Source organism: Marmota marmota, unplaced genomic scaffold (genome assembly GCF_001458135.2).
Source record: "Marmota marmota marmota unplaced genomic scaffold, marMar, whole genome shotgun sequence".
Classification (NCBI taxonomy): domain Eukaryota; kingdom Metazoa; phylum Chordata; class Mammalia; order Rodentia; family Sciuridae; genus Marmota; species Marmota marmota.
In genome coordinates, this window is record NW_025999941.1 from 11,238,250 (window position 1) to 11,260,888 (window position 22,639).

The 22,639-nt window shown below is 45.4% G+C and overlaps 1 protein-coding gene across 3 annotated transcripts in view; it reads right to left on the reverse strand.

Moving 5' to 3' along the window:
- The window catches only part of Colq (collagen like tail subunit of asymmetric acetylcholinesterase), a 60,658-nt gene that overhangs the window by 22,978 nt on the left and 15,041 nt on the right, over positions 1–22,639 (reverse strand). Inside the window, exons 1-10 of one of the 3 annotated variants that reach the window (XM_048801173.1) lie at positions 19,330–19,662; positions 12,613–12,725; positions 10,869–10,970; positions 8,728–8,772; positions 8,384–8,410; positions 6,687–6,758; positions 4,879–4,941; positions 4,393–4,419; positions 3,334–3,378; positions 3,116–3,151 (exon numbers count right to left, since the gene is read on the reverse strand). In XM_048801173.1, the coding sequence (XP_048657130.1) occupies positions 3,116–3,151; positions 3,334–3,378; positions 4,393–4,419; positions 4,879–4,941; positions 6,687–6,758; positions 8,384–8,410; positions 8,728–8,772; positions 10,869–10,970; positions 12,613–12,725; positions 19,330–19,405 (606 nt within the window). In that variant the 5' untranslated portion in view covers positions 19,406–19,662. Of the gene's footprint in view, positions 1–3,115; positions 3,152–3,333; positions 3,379–4,392; positions 4,420–4,878; positions 4,942–6,686; positions 6,759–8,383; positions 8,411–8,727; positions 8,773–10,868; positions 10,971–12,612; positions 12,726–12,843; positions 12,959–19,329; positions 19,663–22,639 lie in introns of those variants that run through there. The other 2 variants (XM_048801172.1, XM_015494472.2) reach the window with 2 other exon arrangements.

Consider the following 22,639-nt stretch of genomic DNA (forward strand, 5'->3'; position numbering starts at 1 on the left):
TAGAACTAATAAATGAATTCAGCAAAGTAGCAGAATATAAAATCAACACCCATAAATCAAACACATTCCTATATATTAGCGATGAATTCACTGAAAGAGAAATTACAAAACTACTCCATTCATAATAGCCTCAAAAAAAAAAAAACACCTGGGAATCAATCTAACAAAATAGATGAAAGACCTCTATGAAGGAAACTACAGAACACTAAAGAAAGAAATTGAAGAAAACCTCAGAAGATGGAAAGATCTCCCATGCTCCTGGATAGGCAGAATTAATAATGTCAAATGGCCATACTACTAAAAGTGTTATACAGACTTAATGCAAATTCTATTAAAATCCCAATGACATTTTTCAGAGAAATAGAAAAAGCAATCATGAAATTTATTTGGAAAAATAAGAGACCCAGAATAGCTAAAGCAATCCTTAGCAAGAAAAGTGACGCTGCAGGCATCACAATACCAGACCTTAAACTGGACTACAGAGCTATAGTAACAAAAATGGCATGGTACTGGCACCAAAATAGACTTGTAGACCAATGGTACAGAATAGAGGACACAGAGACAAGCCCACATAAATATAGTTATCTCATATTAGACAAGGGTGCCAAAAACATTCACTGGAGAAAAGATAGCCTATTCATCAAATGATGCTGGCAAAACTGAAAATCCATATGTTGCAAAATGAAATTAAACCTGTATCTCACCCTGCACAAAAATCAACTCAAAGTGGATCAAAGACTTAGGCACTAGAACAGAGACCCTGCGCCTAATAGAAGAAAAAATAGACCCAAATCTTCACCACGGGGCTGGAGCTGTAGCTCAGCGGTAGAGCGCCCACCTTGCATGTGTGAGGCACTGGGTTCCATCCTCAGCACCACATAAAAATAAATAAAGATTTTGTCCAACTACAATTAAAAAAATATTTAAAAAAAATCTTCACCACTTCGGCCTAGGATCTGACTTCCTTAACGACACTCCTTAAGTGCAAGAAGTAAAATCAAGAATCAATAAATGGAATGGATTCAAATTAAAAAGCTTCTTCTCATCAAAGGAAACAATTAATAACATGAGAAGAGAGCCTACAGATTGGGAGAAAATCTTTACCACATGCAACTTCAATAAAGCACTAATCTCTAGGATATATGAAGAACTCAAAAAACTTAACACCAAAAAAATCAAATAACCCAATCAGTAAATGGGTCAAGGAACTGAATAGACACTTCACAGAAAAAGAAATATAATTGATAAACAAACATGAAAAAGTGTTCAACATCTCTAGCAATTACAGAAATGCAAATCAAAATTACTCTAAGATTTCTTCTCATTGCAGTCAGAATGGCAATCACCAAGAATACCGGTAACAATAAATGTTGATGAGGATGTGGGGAAAAAGGTACATTCATACATTGCTGGTGGGACTATAAATTGGTGCAACCACTCTGGAAAGCAGTATGGAGATTCCTCAGAAAATTGGGAATGGAACCACCATTTGACCCAGCTATCCCACTCCTTGGTTTATACCCAAAGGACTTAAAATTATCATACTACAGTGATGCAGCCACATCAATGTTTATAGCAGCTCAATTCACAATAGCTAGACTATGGAACCAACCTAGGTGTCCCTCAATAGATGAATGGATAAAGAAAATGTGATATATATACTCAATGGAATATTACTCAGATTTAAAGAAGAGTAAAATTACAGAATTTGCCAGTAAATGGTTGAAGTTGGAGAATATCATGCTAAGTGAAATAAGCCAATCCCACAAAACCAAAGGCCGAATGTTTTCTCTAATATGTGGATGCTAATTCATGATAAGGTGAGAGGCACTAGGGAAGAACAACATTACTTTAGATTAGGTAGAGGGAAGTGATAGGAGGGGAGGGGAGGGGATGTGGGGATACGAAAGATAGCAGAATGAAACAGACATTATTACTGTATGTATAATGTGACTATATGACCAATATGATTCTGTAACATGTACACTCAGAAAAATGAGAAGTTATATCCCATCTATGTATGATATATCAAAGTGCATAAATGCATTCTACTGTCATGTGTAACTAATTATAACAAATTAAAAAAATTAAAATGAAGAAAATAACAGTTTCCAATGTCACTACCTTATGACATGAGGCTCCAGCATGACTGTCAGCTTAGAAGTTAGTTCTAAATGGTCATTTGTATGTCCCTTGTCTCTTCATTCCCTAGCAACAAGGGTTAGCAACCAGACCCTAACCCTAAGCAAAAGTTTTCAAAAATCTGTCAGTCATTTGCTACCTTCACAAATGTCATTCTATCTGCATGCCACTCTATTGTTATTTGCTGACTAATTTTTCTTTAAGTTACCTGAGCCTGACTCCATTTTTATTAGGCCTTGTTCCAAGCAAGATACCCACTAAATATTTCACTATTTAAATAAAATCTCTTTATTTTTTATTTATTTTTTTAAAGAGTGAGAGAGAGTGAGAAAGAGGAAGAGAGAGAGAGAGAATTTTTTAATTTTTTTTTTTTTTTAGTATTTGGCGGACACAACATCTTCATCTGTATGTGGTGCTGAGGATCGAACCCCGGGCTGCACGCATGCCAGGCGAGCGCGCTACCGCTTGAGCCATATCCCCAGCCCCGAAATAAAATCTCTTTAAATAAAAAAAATAAACAATTAAAAATGTTTACTGTCATTCAATTACAATAATTCTGTGCACTTTGAAGAAGACAGAAGAGTTTAGGCTGCAGAGACATGAAGCCAAAAATGGTTGTACTTTGCCCTGAAGCCTACGGGCTGAGAGGGGCCTTGACCTGCACTGCACCTTGTCACAAAGTTCCTTCCTTTGAACATCATCATAGTCTTCCAAGAAATGGGAAAAACAAAGAAGGACCTCTCTCCACCTGATGGAAGCTGTTTTTCTGCTGCTGCCTGGAGGGAAGTCTCAGACCACCCTGCCATCCTCTCCTCTGTGTGTAAAGAAACTTGCTCTTCACCCTAAACCAGAACCTTCCACAGTTAAACTTGCTTTCCATGGTGGACAAAGGGGCGGGGCTCTCTTGATGTGCGTGGAGAGCCTTTTTTTTTTTTTTAACTGAGACCTATTTTTACTATTTCGGGGTACTTACTTTTTGCCCCAACATTCCAGGAAATCCTGGGAAACCCTGTGAACAGAACAACAAATATCATGACCACCTCTGAAATAACCCTTGAAAGGGCAGAGGATGAGCTTGGTTCACCCATTTTCAAGATGGAGGCCTGCCAGTTCCATCCGTCATCCAGCCTACAGGTGGGGTGAGCTGGGGGCTGCTACTTGCATTGCAGTTTAGCATTTCTATGTTCTTACCTTTTCTCCTTTGGGACCCAAATCACCCCTTTCACCTCTGGATCCCTAGGAGGAAACCACAGGAGAGAGGCAATGAGTTAATATCAAGGGGGAGGGTGGGGATTGAAGCATTTGAAACTGAAAAGCTTCCTAAGACAACACCCTCATTTTACGAAGACATAGGCTCACAGACGTTACATGGTTTGCTCAGCAAAGGAAAGGTTTGTGACTTGTTGAGAGCCACAGCCAAAGGGGCCCCAGCAAACTTCCAGCTGCCAGCAAACTTCCAGCTGCCGGCTGATGATTGGCTCACAGCGGCCCCAGCAACATCTAGCTGATTGGCTCCTCTGCGGTGATGCTCATTGGACTGTTTCCCTGCCCTTTCAGACCACGGAGCTGCTCATTGGGGGACTTTTTTTGGCTCCGCCCACATGACCCAGCCAATCGGCCTCAAGAGCAGGAGGATTGTGGGAGGTGGAGAGAGGCTTGTGTGGGAGAGAGAGGCTTGTGGAAAGCCAGTGGTGGCAGTTGAGGCTCTGAGGGTTTTTCCTGAGAGGCTGTTTTGTTTGGCGTGTGTGGTTCTAAAAATAAAGTTAGTTTCTTTTGACAAGTGGCTCCTGATTGTGCCCAGCCAGACTGCGGCAGTGACTACCTTCTGTTTGGACCCCCCAAACCTTTTGCATAATAATGAAGCACAACTTACAGAGAATCTTGGGTCCTAGATCCTCTCTTATCCCAAAGGAAGTCTGTTCTCAAGTTCCTTCTGGCTTTTTTTTTTTTTTTGGTTTTGACAGATGAGAAAGGCAGGTGGTAGAAGTCTGCTCTAAGGACACAGACCTGCCACCTTCCTCCGGCATCCCCATGAATACTGTGTACCTCCACTGGGAGCACCCCCTTATCCTGCCTCAGGAGACCCCTCACCTCTTCCTCAGTCCACTGACAAAGGACAGAGGAACAGCTAGGAATGGCTTTTGTAGTTAGTGACTAATGAGAGGCCTGGGCCTGTCCTCTGTCCGCCACCAACTATGGAGCCTGTAACCCAGACCAGGCTCTGGAATGCCATCAGAGACAAGCACTGACCTTTTCCCCTCTGGATCCTGGGTAGCCCTAAAAGAAAGCAGAAAGTGCATTTAAAATCAGCTCTGTAGGACCTGTGGGTGTGGTGGAGAATGGAAAGAGTCCCCCAACGAAGTGCTGATGGGTCTCCACATCACATTGCAAGTTTTCGTGGGATTGCAACAGATGTCCCTGAGGATTATGCTTAAAGCACGTCTCAGAAGAACATGGTTTTCCTCATCGCACAAAGGTTTTCATCTGTTCAAATGTCTAGAGGCTTGACCTTAACAGGCCAGGAGAACAGCAGGAATGGTATCCTTATGCCCCTGAATTTCAGGGCATGATGTCCCCAAAGTGCCTCTAAAGACTAGCACCCGGCACTGACTCTCTAATACCTATGACATTCTGCAGCCCAGGATGGTGACTCTGCCCTTCCCGTCTCTGAGGACACAGCTGCTCTAGAGCCTTAGTGAGAAGATCTGGGGATATCCATCTGGACCACACACTGACCTTGGAGCCCATTGGTCCTCTTGACCCTGGCAAGCCCATCATGCCCAGGTCACCTTTTTCACCCTGTGTGAATTAGAAGAGGGGAAAGGAGACACACAGTGACATTTCTTAGAGAAACTGAACCAAGAGAATCATAGGCAGGATTGGGATGGAACCAGGAACATTGGGGTTGGATTGTGAATCTGAGGTCCCCAAATGACCCCTTGCCCCCTCCTAGAGGCCCAAGGTTCCATACTCCACCTTTCATTCTGGTTTGAGATTAAATATAAAATGAAAATGCCCAAGGTAGAGCAGATCTCCAAACTAAATACTCACTAAGCTGTTGTAAATGGTGATACTTGATCTTTTCCTAGAAAAGGTTGTAAGAGGGTAGGGGAGAAAGCATGAGGGCTTGGAGATTCAGAAGACAAAGTGTTAACACACACACACAAAAATCTTTGTATGACTTGCTCTTTGCATATGGAGGGCCTTTGATACATCGTCAAAGACTCTCACTCTAGGTTTTCAGTCGTGTATAGTGAACATCAACCTCTGGGTGTATACTATGGAGGCAGGGGCTTAAGAATTATGGATGGGCTTTCTTGCCCCTCAGAACAATCTGCATTTGGAACTTCCAGCATCTTTCATGCTAAGAAAACTCTAAACTAGGACTAACCATTATAAATATGAGGTGAGCCACATGATGAATTTTAAGTGTTTTTAGAAGTCACCTGAAAAGTAAAGCTAAGCAGATGACATTAATTTTACCAATATATTTTATTTAATTTCTCATTTCAACATGTAGCAAATATAAAATGATCAATGAGTATTTTACATTCTGTTTTTTTATATTTAATACTTGAAGTCTGTTGTGTATTTTGCATTTAAGGAATGTCCCAATTCAGGAGCTAAATGCTCATTCCAAACACTTGACCTGTGTTTAGATTTCACAAAATTTATAGTTGAAAAAGCAGCCACACCTTCAAGTTGCTCCAAACATACCTGAAAGTTTTCAAATGATTAAAATGAGTCAAGGTTTTAAAATTCAGATTTGGATGGATTAAAATTAAACATTCAGTTCTTTGGTTGAACTAGTCACATTTCAATAGCCACCTGTGGTTAGTGGCCACCATGTTGGGCAGCGGATTTTTAAAAGAAATGTCCTGAGGACTTTTCCTACCAGGACTGGAAACAGTTTTCTACTCCTATAGTATCGTCAGCGAGGGAATCAGAGCAGTTGGTGACATTCACCTATCTACCCCTACAGGTAAAATTCGAAGTCAGAGCCTCCCACCCTGTCTATGTAGTTTATGACTGGCAGTGAGAAGAACCTAAACCAAAGCAGGGGTATTTGCGTTCACTACCCTTTCTGAGGAAGGGAGTTTCATCAACGTTTGGCAATCTCTCTCTCGATGGAAGATTTCCATTCTTCCCAGTTGACAACTCCTTCAACCCTCCTTTCCCCAAGCTGTCATTCCCTGCCCAATCATCACCACCGGCAAGAGCTTCCCATACACAAGTCCCTTTTGGATCATCTCAGGGAAACCAAAGCATAGAACGCTACTTTTAAAGACAATGGAGAAACCGTGCCTCTGTAGAAGAAGGGAAGAGTCCCCCATTTCTCCTCCCACAGGAACAAAGCCTTTGCACGCAGCAAGGTCTGCAGGCCAGGGGAAGGAGGAAATGTTTGGGGACCTGTGGACAGTCCTCAGGCTCTCTTCTTCCTCTCTTGAGGACGTGATTCACTGAGCATGTGCTAGGGCAGCTGGCATCTTCCCCACCCGCCCTTGTTTGGATACCACATGAGCCCATCAGCACAGGACACTTACCCTGGGTCCTTCAGGGCCAGGCCAGCCGACAGGCCCAGGCATGCCAGGAACACCTGGGGGGCCAGGTCTACCCTTCAAGAACCAAGAACAAAAGTCAGAAAAAGTGGGCTCATGTTTCCTTCCTTCCGAGAATATCTGGGGTCCAGGAATGAAAATGGGGCCTCCAAACATGGCCCCCAGATTCTCAGCCTCGCCCTTTAAAGACAGAGGCCCTAAAATGTTGGAACTTAGGTGTAGGTTAAATCCTTGATGTCATAGAGTATCACCAAACAGGATTTTATTTTACCCAAGGAGTGGAGGATAGTGGGAAAGAAAGTCTGAATGTCTTTGCTTTCCAATCTCTGTCACCTCCACCTAACTACCCTAATGTCCCTTGCATTCCAGTGGGTTCTCTCCACAAGGATGGGCTGTGGGATGAGATAGCATTAGCATGGGGAGCAGCAGCAGAAGCTGTTGGTACTCAAGTCTTAAGGTCTTTTTACCTGTTCAGAGTGCCCATCCCCCGTGGCTACACTTCTCACTAACAATTCATCTCTGCAACCTGCAACTGTGGAGTTTGCGCTTGGGCAATTGGAGCTGTCCTGTCATTTACATTGGCTCTTTCTGCAGCCAATGGTCCAGATCCCTTACCTCAAGGCAGGACCTACCATCAGGCAATCCATGCTCCAAAGCTTCCCTAGGAATCAGGCTACTGAGGCTGGACTTCACCTTATACTATATCTTTGCTCGCCTTCTCCCGCTCTCTCCCGTGTCTACCTCCTCCAGTGAGAACTCCCTTAATAATTTATTCACTTGTGCATGTGTCTGCTTCCAGGAAACCCAACCTAAACCAAGGACTACAAGAGTCAATAGGAGAATGGGCTCGGGGTCTATCTGGACCTCTGTACCCACTGGCTAATTGCACAGTTAGCGAGAGACCTGAAGGGTGCAGAAAAGCCAAAGGCTAGCATGTGCAGTGATTCCTACTCTTGCCTCCCACACCCGGGGCAGATATCATCAATCAACATGGCCCTTGTTCTCTCTTAGCAGGGAACCACTCCAGAACCCTGCTCAGCCCACTATGCTGTGGCTGGCGTTGTCATCTGTACCTTGCAAACATCTGTTTAAGGCTTCTGTTGACAGCAAAATCATTTGAATAAAACACTTCACCAGGAATAGAGTCATCTCTATTTAGAGCCCTGGGCATCTTTCTTGGCCAACATTTTACCCTTCTTTCATTCATGAGACCTGGGGTTTCAGTGCCAGTATCCACTGATCACAGCTAGTAAAATCGTCTGCTGCTTTGCTCCTCCTTGACACGCATGACAGCCTTGATAACCCACGTTGGGTTCACACAGAGGCACTGTGACCTTAAGCCAAAGAGCAAAAGCCATTTGTTTCTATCTGCTCAGTCATTTTATTCCAGTTTCATCAAATAGATAAGGTGGCCTGAACCTGAGGGCAATTTGGCCAGGCTTGTCAACCCCTGGAAGAAGTCTGAATGCCTGGCAGTGGCAGGCTCCAGCTCCTGACTGAGGACCAGGAGAATGAGCAAGGCTACTTGTCGTCATCAGGATGGCCACACCATCACTGTCCACCTGGGTCCTGGTGGCCACAGGAGTGTGTCACTGCTTCCCCGCCCCAGGAGTGCACACACACTCACACGCATGTGCAGCACAGTTGCCCGGATGGTGCTGACAAAACAGCAGGGTCCATACCTTCCTTCCTGGTCTGCCAAGCTCCCCCTGTGGATGGAGAAGACAGGTAAACAGAAGCAGCACTGGGAGAGAGGTTCTGGCAGCAGAAGGCCAACTAGGGCAAATGACAACTGGTCATGGCAGTGTGGCTCAGCCTGTTGACCAGTCACTTGGCTGGTCACAGCATCCCTGTGGGGCTAGTGGGCCAAATCAGAATACACCAGTGTGCCCTGGCCCATTATCAGGGCTCGTCCTCACACACTCTAGGCAGAATGGTCTCAACTGGTAAAATCTCAGTGGCACCCCCCAGAAATCAAGCTGGAATTACCAAGGAGAGGTGGGTTGAAGAAAAGAGTGGCTCATACCTTTTCTCCCTTTGGTCCTGTCTTGCCAGGAAGTCCGGGTGGACCCTATACAATTAAGACAAGAATGAAGAAAAAATATACCCAACTAAGGCAGAGCTGCTGGGGAGGGAGGGGGAGAGGGAGGGAGGGGCTCCTACAGAAGCAGCCTTGATCTCTGTATGGATGTGCGGCTCCCAAGGCCCCTTTCTGCCCTGCAACCCCTTCCCCTCTCTATTCCTCCTCCTCCTTAACTTTCTTGGCACTGTTTTTCCAGCAATGCTAACCCATCCACACTCAGTGACTGTAATTTTTACCCTGGAGCCTTTTGATTGCCTGAAAACTCTTGAGAGCTTATTGAGAACAACTAAAGAGTTTGGCAGAAATCCTGGTAGCTGAAAACACGACCCTTTACCATCTCTCAGGTCTTTTCAGCTACTCACATCAAGCTTCTGGGGGGCCCTGACAAGAGGGAAGTTAAGTTTTATACCCAGCAGCAGCTGATTTAGAACACCCTGTGGTTGACCTGTGGGTACCAAGATCAACCTTCCCACCTGGAGCAGCAAAATTCTATTTTACTTTTTTTTTTTTTTTTTTTGAGGGGGGATTGAACTCAGAGGTGCTTTACCACTGAGCCACATCTCCAGCTCTTTTTATTTTTTATTTTGAGACTGGGTCTCACTAAGTTGCCAAGGGGCATCACTAAGTTGCTGAGGCTAGCCTCAAATGTGCAATTCTCCTGCCTCAGTCTTCCGAGTTTAGGAGGATTACAGGTCTGTGCCGCCATGCCTGGCAAAGGTGTTCTTTTTTAAAATGTGAAGAATGCGAGCAAGTAAACTCACATTTCTCTCCCCATGGTCAGCCACAGGAGTGAGGAGATTCCACCTCAGGGGCTTAGAACCCATTGCCCCAATGCTATGCACACCCACAACAAAATTGCAACTGCTTTCTGCTTACATGTCTGTGGGGTGCTCAGTCACTATTTTCTAAATTCCCCAGGACTACAGGAAACCCATCAAAATCCCTTGGGCTCCCGCAACATCCCTAGGATCTGCAGATGAACATGCACAAAGTAGAGACTGTTTGAAACAGGATTTCTCACCAGGCATGAGACCCTGTCTCTAAATAAAATATAAAAAGGGCTGGGATGTGGCTCAGTGGTTAATCATCCCCTGGATTCAATCCCTGGTAGAAAACAAAACAAAACAAACAAACAACAACAACAACAAAAAAAACAGAAAAGGAAAGAAAAAGAAAAGAGAAATGGGATTTCCCTGAAACTTGTCAAAACCATCAAGAGCCTAGCCCCCTCAGCCAGTGATTCCCAGATCTAGCAGCACATTCCAATCCCCTGGGGAATCTTAAAAAAAAAAAAAAAAAAAAAAAAATCCCAAAGCCCAGTTCACACACTGGACCAGTCAAATAATAATCTCAAAGGGGGAAAAAATATAAGCCTTAGGAATTTTTGAAGCTTCCCAGCTCAGAGAGTATGGAGAACCCAAGAGAACCTCATTGGGGCTGAGCTGGGTGTCTCTCTGTGGTGGAGCCCCTCTCTGAGGCAGGCCAGAGGAGCAGGAATCTGAGAGAGGGTTTCTGGAGGGTAATCTTTTGTTTGTCTAGAAAATTCTTTCTCTAGCAGTTTGCCTGTACCTCACTTTCCCCACCACCCTTGGTAGCAATACCAGGGGCCCAAGGAAGCTCCTCTTACCCCCGCTTTTCTGTACTAAATGCAGACACCTCTGGGTCCTCAGATGGGGCCAATAGTCACATGAGGCCCGTTATCATCAAGGGTTTGTCCAGTGCTAACTAAATCATAGCCACATCCATATAGGCAGTATCTCTCTTGATCCCCCAAAACCAGTAGGACAGAAGCAACTAAAAAACATCTTTTGGCTTGTTTATTTCTTTGTTTTCCTTCCTTCCTTCCTTTTTATTTTCCTCTCGCAGGGGCAATTATTATGATTATTATCTCCCTGGCATAGATGAGGAAATCACAGCTGGGAGCCGAGGATTCACCCAGGTGGCTCTGGAGTGGCAAGTAAGAAGAGAAAGAAAACTGATTTTCCACATCACATTAAAAGGGGCAGACACCATGAAACTCTACCCAGGGGGCTCCCCTGGGTTGGAACAGAACGCAGGAGGGAGGGGTCTGGTAGAACACCAACCTGGGGGCCGGGGGGTCCAGGGGAGCCGAGAGAGCCCTGCATGCATGGGGACTGTGTGGTCTCGAGTTCCAGGAGGAGATTCTTCATGTCTGGGGAGAGAAGCTTCAGTGCAAAGCAACACAGTGTTAGAAGTCGGACTCAGGGAACAGAGGAAGGGTCATCTCCCTGGACACAGCTCAGGTCCAAGACTGGCGATTCCCTGACATAGCAGTATGTATTCTGAGAAGATGACCTTTTGGGCCACCAGTTTCGATTCTCTCATCTGCTCTTGAGACCCACCCGGCATGAATGGGTTACTGAGCTAGCAAGGCCACTTTGGATGGAGTTAGGAAGCTCATTTCAGGACTTTATCCCATGTCTAGGATAGGCATGTCTAAAAGAAATATAATGCAAAACAAATATCCAAAAGAAACATAATGAGAACTACATTGTAGTTTAAAATTTTTCTGGTAGCCACATTTTTACCTTTTGAAAAGGTAAAAACAAACAAGTGAAGTTAATTTTATAATATGTTTAATTTAACCCAACAGACCCCAAATATTATCACTTCAGCATATATTCAGTATAAAAAGTAACTAATGAGGCATTTTACAATCTTTTTTTTTTTCATATGAGGGCTTCATGCTCCTGTTTATCTGTTTATTTATTTCAACCAAGAATCCTCAGAATTTAATTGTATTATAGACTAAACATACCCAACAGGCATTTACAGAGCAGTTCATCCAACACATGTATATATTTTATTCTGTGCATACACAAACTCCTGTTTATGTCAAACAGCATATCTCAGTGTGAACATTGAAAGTGCTCAGAGCGCGAGTGGCTGTGATTTTGGACAGTATAGGTCTAGGAGATTCCAGAAAGATCTGAGTGTCTCAAGTCCCTAGAATGCCCTGGATGGATGTCTTCTAAGTCCTGAGTCCTGCTCCTTTCCTCTCTTCCCCAAATCTGTTCCCTCTCATCCCTCAGTGTGGCTACCGAAAGGCTCTTTCCTGTGTCACTCCATGAACATGGTCTGCCTATGACATGGGCTGTGGAAGGGAATTTATCGTTTCTTTTCCTTTAATTGGCACATAATATTTGTACATGTTTATGATACACTATGATAATTCGATATATGTCTATAATGTGTAATGATCAAATCAGGGTAATTAGCGTTTCGGCCTCCTCAAACCTTTATCATTTCTACATGTTGGGAATTTTTTGGACTCTCCATTTCTAGTTATTTTGAAATATATCATAAATTGAGGTAGGCTGTAGTCACCCTACTGTGCTCTAGAACACGGGAAGTGTGTTTTGGTACCTGTTATCCACCCTCTTCCTATCCCCCTTCTATACCCTGCTCCCCCATTTTATCCAGATTCCCCCATCTCCTCTCTCCCCAGGGAATTTTGTAAATGCTTGGGGAGAAGAAAAAGGTAAAGGGAGAATCCATATCTGGATAGCTGATGGGAACCCAGAAATTTATAAATACGCCCATTGTTTAAAAAAAAGATGGGACAAATTTTGCCAAATTCAACTCCCATGGGAGAAGACCCTCTCCAACACTGCTGATTTAAGACAGCAGGAGGACAAATACGTTCCAGAAACTGCAAAGTGTCCATTCTAGGGTTCAAACTCAGAGTGAGAATAAAGAGTTGACCTATAGCAAGAGTCTGCAGGAAGCCCCTGTTGAGTGGGTGGGGTGCAGAGTGGGCATCCAGAAGCCTGGAATTCTTCACTCTCTCAAGCCCCATGTACTCACCGGACTTCGGCCCCCTCTGAAGAAGGGTGGTGGGAACAGTGGGGGTGGAGGGGGTGTCAGCAGGCAGCATGCTTTGTGGCTGCCACGTTTCTTCTGATCCAGGCCAGGAAGGGCTGTGTAGAGAAAACTGCTGCTCGTTAGCGTGAGTTCAGAGCTAGGCTCTCTGCCATGCCCAGCACACCCAAGGGAGACCCACGCGGCCACCCCAGACTTCCAAATCTAATTTCTAACCTGTTGGAGATGGGAGCAGAACTCCTGTCTGCTACTTGACAAGCCCTTGTATTGCTTTTGCTGAATTAAAATGGTGACCATTGTAAGATCCTTCTTCACAGGTTGGTAAATACCTAGGAGCGAAATTGCTGGGCTATAGTTCACGTCTATGTTCGGCTTTTAATAGAAAATAACAAGTGATTTTCCAAAGAGATTATACTAACTTACACTCCCACCAGCCAGTGGAGGACAGTTTCTCCTTCTACTGAGATTAACTTGTAGATTTTGTAGATGTGGCAAGGAATGCCAAGTTCGGATGGTAGTTGGGGAGTTGTGTCCCCAGTAATTGGGGAGAAGGAAGTGTTTTTAAAAACTTTGATACTAGGGAGGAAATCGTTCAGACAGGAAGGCAGCAAGGGCTGGAGGTAGGGTTAATTGATTTTAAGGTACTCGGACCCATGATTAAAATACAGACTCCAGGATGAACTCAACTTCTATATATAACTATAAAGATCTAATAAAAATAAAATAAAATTCAGACTCCACTTATATACAAGGATCACCCATTTCATAAAGAGTCATAGTATAGTGTCTCAATACTTGGGTGTCCTAATCCCAAGCGTGAGGACCTGTAGAGCTTGATTTTCAGGTGGGATCTTGCCAATGTTCCATCTCAGCACACATTCAGTGTTGAAGCATGCTTTACGAAAAGAATGCAGATCAAAAGTTACAGCCCAGTAGATTTCTGTGAAGTGAACCGACTCTAGAAACCAGCACCCAGATCAAGAAATAGAACTCTCCAGGACCAGAAGCCCCTTACGCTCCAATCTGTATCCTCACCTACCACCATCCTGAATTCTAACACCAGGGATTTATCTTGCCCATTTAGACATTCTATATAAATGGAACCATACATTATGAATTCTTCTGATTGTCTTCTCTTGCTCAACCCAAGAGCCATCCAGACTGATCTTTGTAGTTATTACTGCTGAATGGAGCTCCATGTGGTTAGACCACAATCCACTCATCTATTGATGAGTGGGCAATGGTGGGCAATGGTGATGTTCATTGGGGTGATACCGCTAGTACCCACCAGAATAGCTAAATGAAAATGGGAGAGACTACCAGGAAGCAAAGTCTGGCTGTCTGGCTTTGCTCCGGATTGGACAAAATGTTAGAAAGCAAGGGCTACTCTGACTGGGCATCTTAATTCTTTTTTTTTGAACCAGGATATTGAACCCAGGGGTGCTTAACCACGGAGCCACATCCCCAGCCCCTTTTAAAATTCTTTTATTTTGAGACAGGGTCTCACTAAGTTGCTCAGGGCCTTGTTAAGTTGCTGAGGCTGGCTTTGAACTTGCCATCCTCCTGCTTCAGTCTCCTGAGACACTGGGACTACAGGCATGTGCCATATTCTTATCTGGAAGAAGAGATGCCACAAATAAGGATGTTAAACAGCCAGAACTGTCATCCATTGGCTGGGGGGAGTGTAAGTTGGTACAACCTCTTCAGAAAATTGCTTGGTATTTTCTATTAAAGGTAAGCATACACATACGCTGTGGTCCCACAATTTCACTCCTAGCTATTTATCAACAGAAAGGTAGAGGGATTTTCATTAAAAAAACACAAGTAAATAGAAACAATATTCATAATTGCCAAAATAAATGATTTTTGGGTTCCTAGTTTTTTGGGGGATTTATTTGTTTTGTTTTTTGTTTTGTACCAGGAATTGAAACCAGAGGAGCTCTATCACTGAGCTAAACCCCCAGCCCTTTTTATTTTTTATTTCGAGATGGGGGTCTCAGTAAGTGGCCCAGGCTGACCTCAAACTTGCAATCCTCCCGCCTCAGCCTCTGGAGTTGCTGGGATTACAGGAGTGTGCCACCATAAGTGACTTTGTTCCCAGTTTTAGTCTTATAATGGGACCCCTACCTTTACCCCATAACAGAATCTCTGACATCACAGAACGTTTGCAGGTTTCCCACTACATAGGCAGTTCTTACTCAGTTTTTAGTCTTATCACCAGGAAGCTTCTCTTCACTTCCCAGGCCTAGGTTGAGTGGCCCTGCTACCCTGCTATGTTTTTCTCGGGGTTTATGGTCATGTTAGTTCTTCCTCACAGATGAAACTGTTTCATTATATCTTATTGATTATTGTACTTTCCAGGAGGACAGGGGTCAATTTTCATCACCAGTCTCTAACACTGTACCTAGTAGACAGTAAGCGCTCCATAAAAGTTTGCTGAACTAATAACAAACACACACATACACACCAGGGGCATCTAACTACGAAGCCACACCCCCGCCCCCACTCCTTTTTAATATACTTTGTTTTTAGATAGGGTCTCCCTGAATTGCTTAGAGCTTTTCTAAGTTGCTGAGGCTGGCTTTGAACTCACGATCCTCCTGTCTCAGCCTCCCAAACTGCTTGGATTATAGGCGTGCATCTCTGTGCCCATCTGAACTAATAATATTGATGACAAACACTACAAGGCAGTGTAGTTCTTGTGTATAAATTTACCTAATCCTCAAGACAAACCTGAGAGCTAACTGCTATTTTTATCTCCAACCTCATTTTACAGGTTTGTTAACCAAAGCAATGAGTTAAGCAATTTGCCCCGTCCTATAGCTAGTAAATGAACCAAACCAAACTACTGTGGGTCAAAATGAAGGTCAGGGACTGAGAGGGAGGCAAGGAGCTCCCTAACAACCCCTAGCGACTGTTGTATCAATGTTCTCCAGAGACCACTGAGAACATAACTAGTCCAACCAAGTTGGGTTGTCAGAGTCATTGCAACAGGATGTACACACAATCAGAGGACCCTGGAGGCATCTCAGTAAGAGAGTGTTAGAAAGAATTGATTCTAGGATTTGAGGTTTTGCTAGGTGATTTGGAGGGAGACCATGAGAAGCAAAGTCTGGCTTTGCTCTGGATTGAATGCTGTCAGGAAGCAAGGGCTACTCTGATCAGGCACCTGAATTCTCATCCAGAATAGAAGACTAATGGGTAAAAAGCAGCCATTATTCATATTCGCAAGGATGGGGAAACGCTCATTTTCGTGGCTGGATGACAGCCATGCTTTGTCTGTGTTTGGTTATGGTTTTGGGGTGCTCCTGTTTTCAGGCGGATCCCTCAAGGTCATGGAATGGTGCTGCCTGAGGTTGGTGCTCTGGGAATTTGTTCACATGCTGCAGGAGTCATATGGCAAGCTGTGAGCATTGGGTCTGTTTCAGCTGACACCGGCTGCTTTTCCCTAGTGGTGAGAGGTAAGTTCTTCTTTTTCTTTTGGTCCTGGGGATTGAACACAGGGGTACCTAACCACTGAGCCACATCTCCAGCTCTTTTTTATATTTTATTTAGAGATAGCATCTCACTGAGTTGCTTAGGGCCTTGCTACTTTGCTGAAGCTGGCTTTGAACCCACAAAACTCCTGCCTCAGCCTCCCAAGTCACTGGCATGAGGGTATGTGCCACCCCGACCGGCAGTAGGTTGTTCTTGACCTTGACATTGATGCCGGTTCTTTCCTAAAGTGTGAACTAACTAGGAGTGGGCAGCTTCAGTTGCCACCCTACCTGGGGCACACGGAGAAGGTGGCAGATGTATACCACCCCCCCGAAGGACCCCCAGCTACAGTTTCTCGGCAGTCTCTCTTTCGCCTCTGTAGATGGCTAAGGGCTGGGTAAGGCTTCAGCTTTCGGCAAAAATCTCTCCCGGCTAGGATCACCTGAGAACCTGGCAGTTCCCCAAAGCTAATTTGCACTCATTTATTTTTCCAGACCATATACGGCTTCCAGTGCCTTCCTTTCTTCCCCCAGGACCCTGTGTGGCTCCCATTGATGAAACACCTTGTATCATTTAAGGCAGTCACTTTGCTTCTCTGATTTCTTCCTGGAAACTGGAGACCTCTTCAGGGACCATAAATTATCAGTTGCTTTTCTTGCAAAGGCATCTGCTTTGCCCGTGCCCCCACTCCACCCCCGCCCCCCGGAATCCCTCCTCCCTCTTTCCCCCTTGACCCACTTCATTTCCAGCAGGTGAAGGCCATTGATTCCTGCCCCTCCCCCAACTCCCTGGAGCTGTTTGTTTTTAGCCCAGTCTAGTTTATTTACAGCTCATTCCAGCTCAGAATATTTCCATCAGGTGGCCGTGTTTGGGAGCAGCTCTCCCCCTTCCCACCCTCCCCATCAGCTAAGCCAGGACTTCACATGTCTATTTTGGTGTCATCCAGTGGCCTGTGGATCTCTCTCAGGACTATTGCTGTCTCTATTGGAATCATGTCTGGAAAAGCCCCAGAAGCCTCTGTTGTAATGGAAACAATTGTGTGTGTATGTACAGGGGCCTGCAGAAAACCCGTGCCCCACGCGGCTCAGCTCCCGGCCAGCTGTCTTGAAAAAGCCAACTGTCACAGAATTTCAGGACTGTTGACCTCACTTAAAGACACCAAAGTCATATCACACGTGGCCACTGCATTGCCAAATTATGGATAATTGTCTAATGCAGGCTTTTGGCAAGTGTTTGGGGGTTCCCCCCACCATGGTTCATGCTGTTTTTGCCCTTTGGACTCAGTACTCAATCTCCTGTTTCATCTTGAGAAACTGAGGGAGATCCTTGCTACTTTGCTGAGTCTGGCTTTGAACCCACAAAACAACACAAGTTGGGTTGTCAGAGTCGGAAAGAGACTCACACCAACTTACTCTTGGAAATGTAGGGACTTGTGTCAAAGAGTGTGATCTGGGTACAAGCGGATGTGTGATATGGTGTAATTCCCGTCCTCAACCTGAGACTCAAGTTTCCTGATCTGTACCACAAGGGATTTGATCCACCCCATCTCCAAGGTCCTTTTTAAAAATAAATACAATCCAGTCACAAGGGCAATTATTAAGAATGCAAGTAACAATAAATATTGGCGAGGATGTGGGGGAAAAGGATGCACTTAAACATTGCTGGTGGGGACTGCACATTAGTGCAACCACTTTGGAAAGCAGTATGGAGATTCCTCAGAAAACTTGGAATGGAACCACCATTTGACTCAGTTATCCTACTCCTCAGTCTATACCCAAAGGACTCAAAATCAGCATACTACAGTGACACAGCCACATCAATGTTTATAGCAGCACAATTCACAATAGCTAAGCTATGGAACCAAACTAGGTGTCCCTCAATAGATGAATGAATAAAGAAAATTTTACAGATACACAATGGAATATCACTCAGCCATAAAGAAGAATGACTTTATGACTTTGCTGGTGACTGGATGGAACTGGAGACTATCATAGTAAGTGAAAGAAGCCAATCTCCAAAAAACAAAGACTGAATGTTCTCTCTGATATGTGGATGCTAACACATAATAAGGGGGAAGGGGAAGAATAGAAGAATAGAAGCTCATGGGATTAGACAAAGGAGAATGAAGGGAAGGGAGGGGATTGGGAATAGGAAAGACAGTGGAACGAATGGGATGTGACTTTCCTGGGTTCATATATGAACACACGACCAGTGAAACTCCACATCACGTTCAACCACAAGAATGGGATCCTAACTAGAATAAGTTAGACTCCATGTATATAGAATACACTCTACTGTCATGTATATCTAAAAAGAACAAATGCAAGAAGCGACACGAGAAGTCATCCTGCATTAGCAGGTTGGGAAACATGGTGAGTGCAGCCACATGCTGAGATTCTGCCGCTGCTTGTCCAGTTGGTGGACTGTTGCACATTTTGCTTCCTTCTCCTCCTCCTGCTTTGGGGCCTTAACCTGCCTCCTGAGACTGGTGTTAGAAGGAGGCCTGGGGATGAATGAGAGATGGTGGGGGGCACCTGTGATACCCTCCACAGCATCACCTGGTGCCCCAATAGTTGTCTGGACATCTCAGCAACCAACAAGTTATCAGACTAACTGGCTACAGTCTGCCCAAAGTTTCCCATGATGTACATATTCCACAAAAGGCTGAACCCTAGAACTTTCCTTCATCCATCCTCCCTGCCCATGCACGCACCATACAAGCCTTAAAGCGCAAATCTCTTCCTAAAAGTAGAAATAATTTGAACTTCTCTGAAAGACCAGGGTAGAAGTTTGCTATTTGTGACTCACACCCAGAGTGGGCCCAGGGGACAGGTGGCGACACAACCTATGAAGAAAATGATTTGGTGTTTTGGTGGCTGCTGCTTCTAAGCCATGTTACCTAAACTAGCTGGCCTGGAGAGCGTCCTAGCCACCTTATGCCAGGGGACTCTGGACTGCAGAACACAGTTTCATCTCAAAGCCGAGGGAACAGCAGCTACCAGCCTGCCACCCTGAAGTCAAGGTCAAAAGAGGGGCACAAAAAATGGGCACGTATGTTGAGGTCCCCACCCACTCCTCTGCAACCCCCTTCACCCTGCATTCCCAACACTGGCTGAGAAGTTTAAAATTTTGAAGTCTTCTCAGAGATCCCAGGATAGGTCTGCTCTCCAGGGGTTTTTTTTCCCCCCCAAACCATCGGAGCAGGCGCGTGCACACAGGACTCACCCAGGCTGCAAGATGAGTAGCACAGCAGTCCCGAAAGGGTGAGCAGATGAGCCAGGCTGAATGATGGGCGCGTCATGGTGGGGCAAGGCCCAAGGCAGACTGGCCCGGGGACGCGAGCTGGAGACTGGCTGGGATTCGTCACGCCCCCAAGTGCTCCCTGAGCCTGGCCTGCTTGGCATTTGGGGTGGGAGCTGGCCAATCCCTGCTTTGATGTTGCTTCTGCCCCAGATGCCAGGGGTCCAGGGGCCAGGGATGGGTAGGCAGCCCTGCCCTGGCCACCCAGCAATGCTCCTTTGGGGCAGGCTGGGAAGACACACTGGCCTCCGCCCAGGGGAGGACGGGATGTGAGGTTGGGAGCCCAGGGAACTGATCACCCCCGCAGGCTGAGAGGAAATGAAGTGCAATCCGTCAAACAGGCTGCTTTTCATTTGGCTCCCAAAAAGCCCCTGTCAATACTGCCTCTGGCAAGACTCACAGCCAACCCCCAGTGGACAGTGTCCAAGGAGGCTCCGCCTTCCTGTTTCAGGGAAGACCTTGGTGGCCAAGGGGTCTCTCTATGTCTGTGCCAGGGTGCTGCCGACAAAGCCAAACTTAATTATCACAACAACAACAAAACACTCTCTCTCTCAGCCTCTCTATCTCCAAAGAGCATGAGGGCAAGCCTTTCCATTTCATTTCATTTATTTATTTTTGGTGCTGGGGATTGAACCAAGGGCTTTGTGCATGCTAAGCGTTCTACCGCTGAGCTACACCCCCAGCCCCAAATCTTTTTAGATGAAACCTGCTCTTAAAATAATAAAATGGCACGTGCCGGCTACATGCTGAAATCCACCTGAAGCTTTACAGGCATACCCAAAGCATGAGCACAAACACACGATATCCTAGGTCATAAAAGACAAGATTACTAGTACTTAGCAATAAGTACTGTTTTGTTTGTTTTTGGTTTTGGTACCAGGGATTGAACCCAGGGCACTTAACCACTGAGCCCCATCCCCAGCCTGTTCTATATTTTATTTAGACGCAGGATCTTGCTGAGTTGCTTAGGACCTCAATAAGTTGCTGAGGCTGGCTTTGAACTCATGATCCTCCTGCCTCAGCCCCCTGAGCTGCTGGGATTACTACAGGTGTATGCCACCGCACCTGGTAGCACTGTCGCACTCAGTATAGACCATAAATTATAACAAGAGTCAGCAAACTTTTGTTATAAAGGGACAGAGAGTAAATGTTTGAGGCTTTGTGGGTCACATGGTCTCCTTTGCAACTTAAGTTGCCATTATACATAAAAGCAGCCATAGATAGTATATAAAGGAATGAGTGTGACTGTGTTCCAATAAAACTTTACTTATAAAAATAAGGGGCAGGCTGGATTTAGCCAGTAGGCTACAGTTTGCCCACGATATTTTTTCATTCTATTTGTATGAAGTGAAAAAAGAGAAGTGGTTAACAGGAGTGGGGATGTCTGGAGGGATTTACAGGAGGAAGAGAGGAGTACCAGTTGAGGGCGAGGGGATATGAGTGAAAAAATAAGAGAAGGCTTCCTGGAGGAGGTGGCATATGAGCTGAGTGAGCCTTGTAAGGAAAGATTTATAGGTACAAATATGGAGGGGGAAGAAGGCAAGCTCTGTTCCTTCTCTAGGGAATTTGCCTATGTTCTTCTCAGAAACAGGATCTAAGACACCAGAAGAAGCAGTAACAAGGACAGGGAATGCTCAGTCCTGAGCCAAGACACCTGCAGAAATATCATCTGCCTTACATTTTCCTGGTGTCCCCTGCTCTGGGTCACATCCCTACTGGTCATATTTCAAACTTCACGTCAAGCCTTTGGAGTTGGAAGTTTTGCACTTTCCACATCAAAAGCATTCATATTTTTACTACGTGACACCTTACACAGCCAGCCTACTCAGTAGTACTTGTGTCACTGAAGTAAAACCAAAGGCGACTGGACTAGCTGATGGCCGGGCTCCTGTTCAAGTCTGCAGGTGTTTGAACCTCTTTTTTTTTTTTTTCATACCAGAGATTAAACCCAAGGGTACTTGACCACTGAGTCCCATCCCCATCCCTCTTTTTTTTTTAAAGAGAGAGAGAGGGGGAGAGAGAGAGAGAGAGAGAGAGAGAGAGGGAGGGAGGGAGAATTTTTTAATATTTATTTATTTTTTGGTTTTCGGCGGACACAACATCTTTGTTTGTATGTGGTGCTGAGGATCGAACCCGGGCCGCACGCATGGCAGGCGAGCGGGCTACCAATTGAGCCACATCCCCAGCCCCCAAGCCCTCTTTTATATTTTATTTAAAGACAGAGTCTCACTGGGTTGCTTAGGGCCTCGCTAAGTTGGTGAGGCTGGCTTTGAACTCACGATCCTCCTGCCTCAGCCTCCCAAGTTGCTGGGATTACAGGCCTGGGTCACCGCGCCTGGCTGAACCTCTAGTTTGAACCTAATGACTCAAGCTCATGGGTGTCTCTTTCTGTCTCCCTCTCCTCCCCTCCTCTCTACTATGGCTGCTTTTTTTTTTTTTTTTTTTTTTTTTTTGCTAACTCTTGTTCTCTATGTTCTCTGTCTTCCCAGCACTAACAGTTGAATTTCCTTAGATCAAATGCCTGTGTGTATACTAGACCTTTCAGCTGCCTCTCAACCTAGGAGTCAGGAACCCTGTTCTCCAGCCCTGGCAGTAACTTGCATCCCTTTTGGGCCTCAAATTTTCCAGATGTCAACGGGGAGCAATGTGCACCACATGAGCTCTGTGCCCTTTCCAGCTTTGCTGCCATTCCTGACACATAATGGCCCTGCCTAAGGGTCCTCGATGCAATGGAGGATCTCTCCTCTTCGCCCTGCTGAGCAATCTTTGGCCTCCAGTTCCCTCAGGTGCCTTGGCCCAGGCACCAGCTTGCCACGGCAGAGCTGCCTACAAAATCTAATTCATATAAAAGTTTCTGGGCCTTCCTGCAGCTGTCAGCAGGTGTCATATTCACAGTATTTTGTCTTAATTGCAGGTCTGGGATTTATCAACCAGGCCAGAATACCACTTCTGGAATACTGCCTCCCTGGGCACTGCTCCAGAAACTTTGCCCCTGCTGCTGCCACTTGCCCTTCCCGGGCCAGCAGCTACCTCCACTCCAGTTGGCTGCAGATTGGGGCCAATGTGGATTCTGCTCTGCATCTTCCTCCTCTGGGCGTCCCATCACTACCCCTCAGAGAGATTCTGGGGGGCCTAGATAACACAGGCACCCTTCCCAGGGGTCCAGAGGCAAAGATGTCTGCCTATTTGAGGGCAGAGCCTGGGGTCTCAAATCTGTTGTCCCATCCCGAAACTT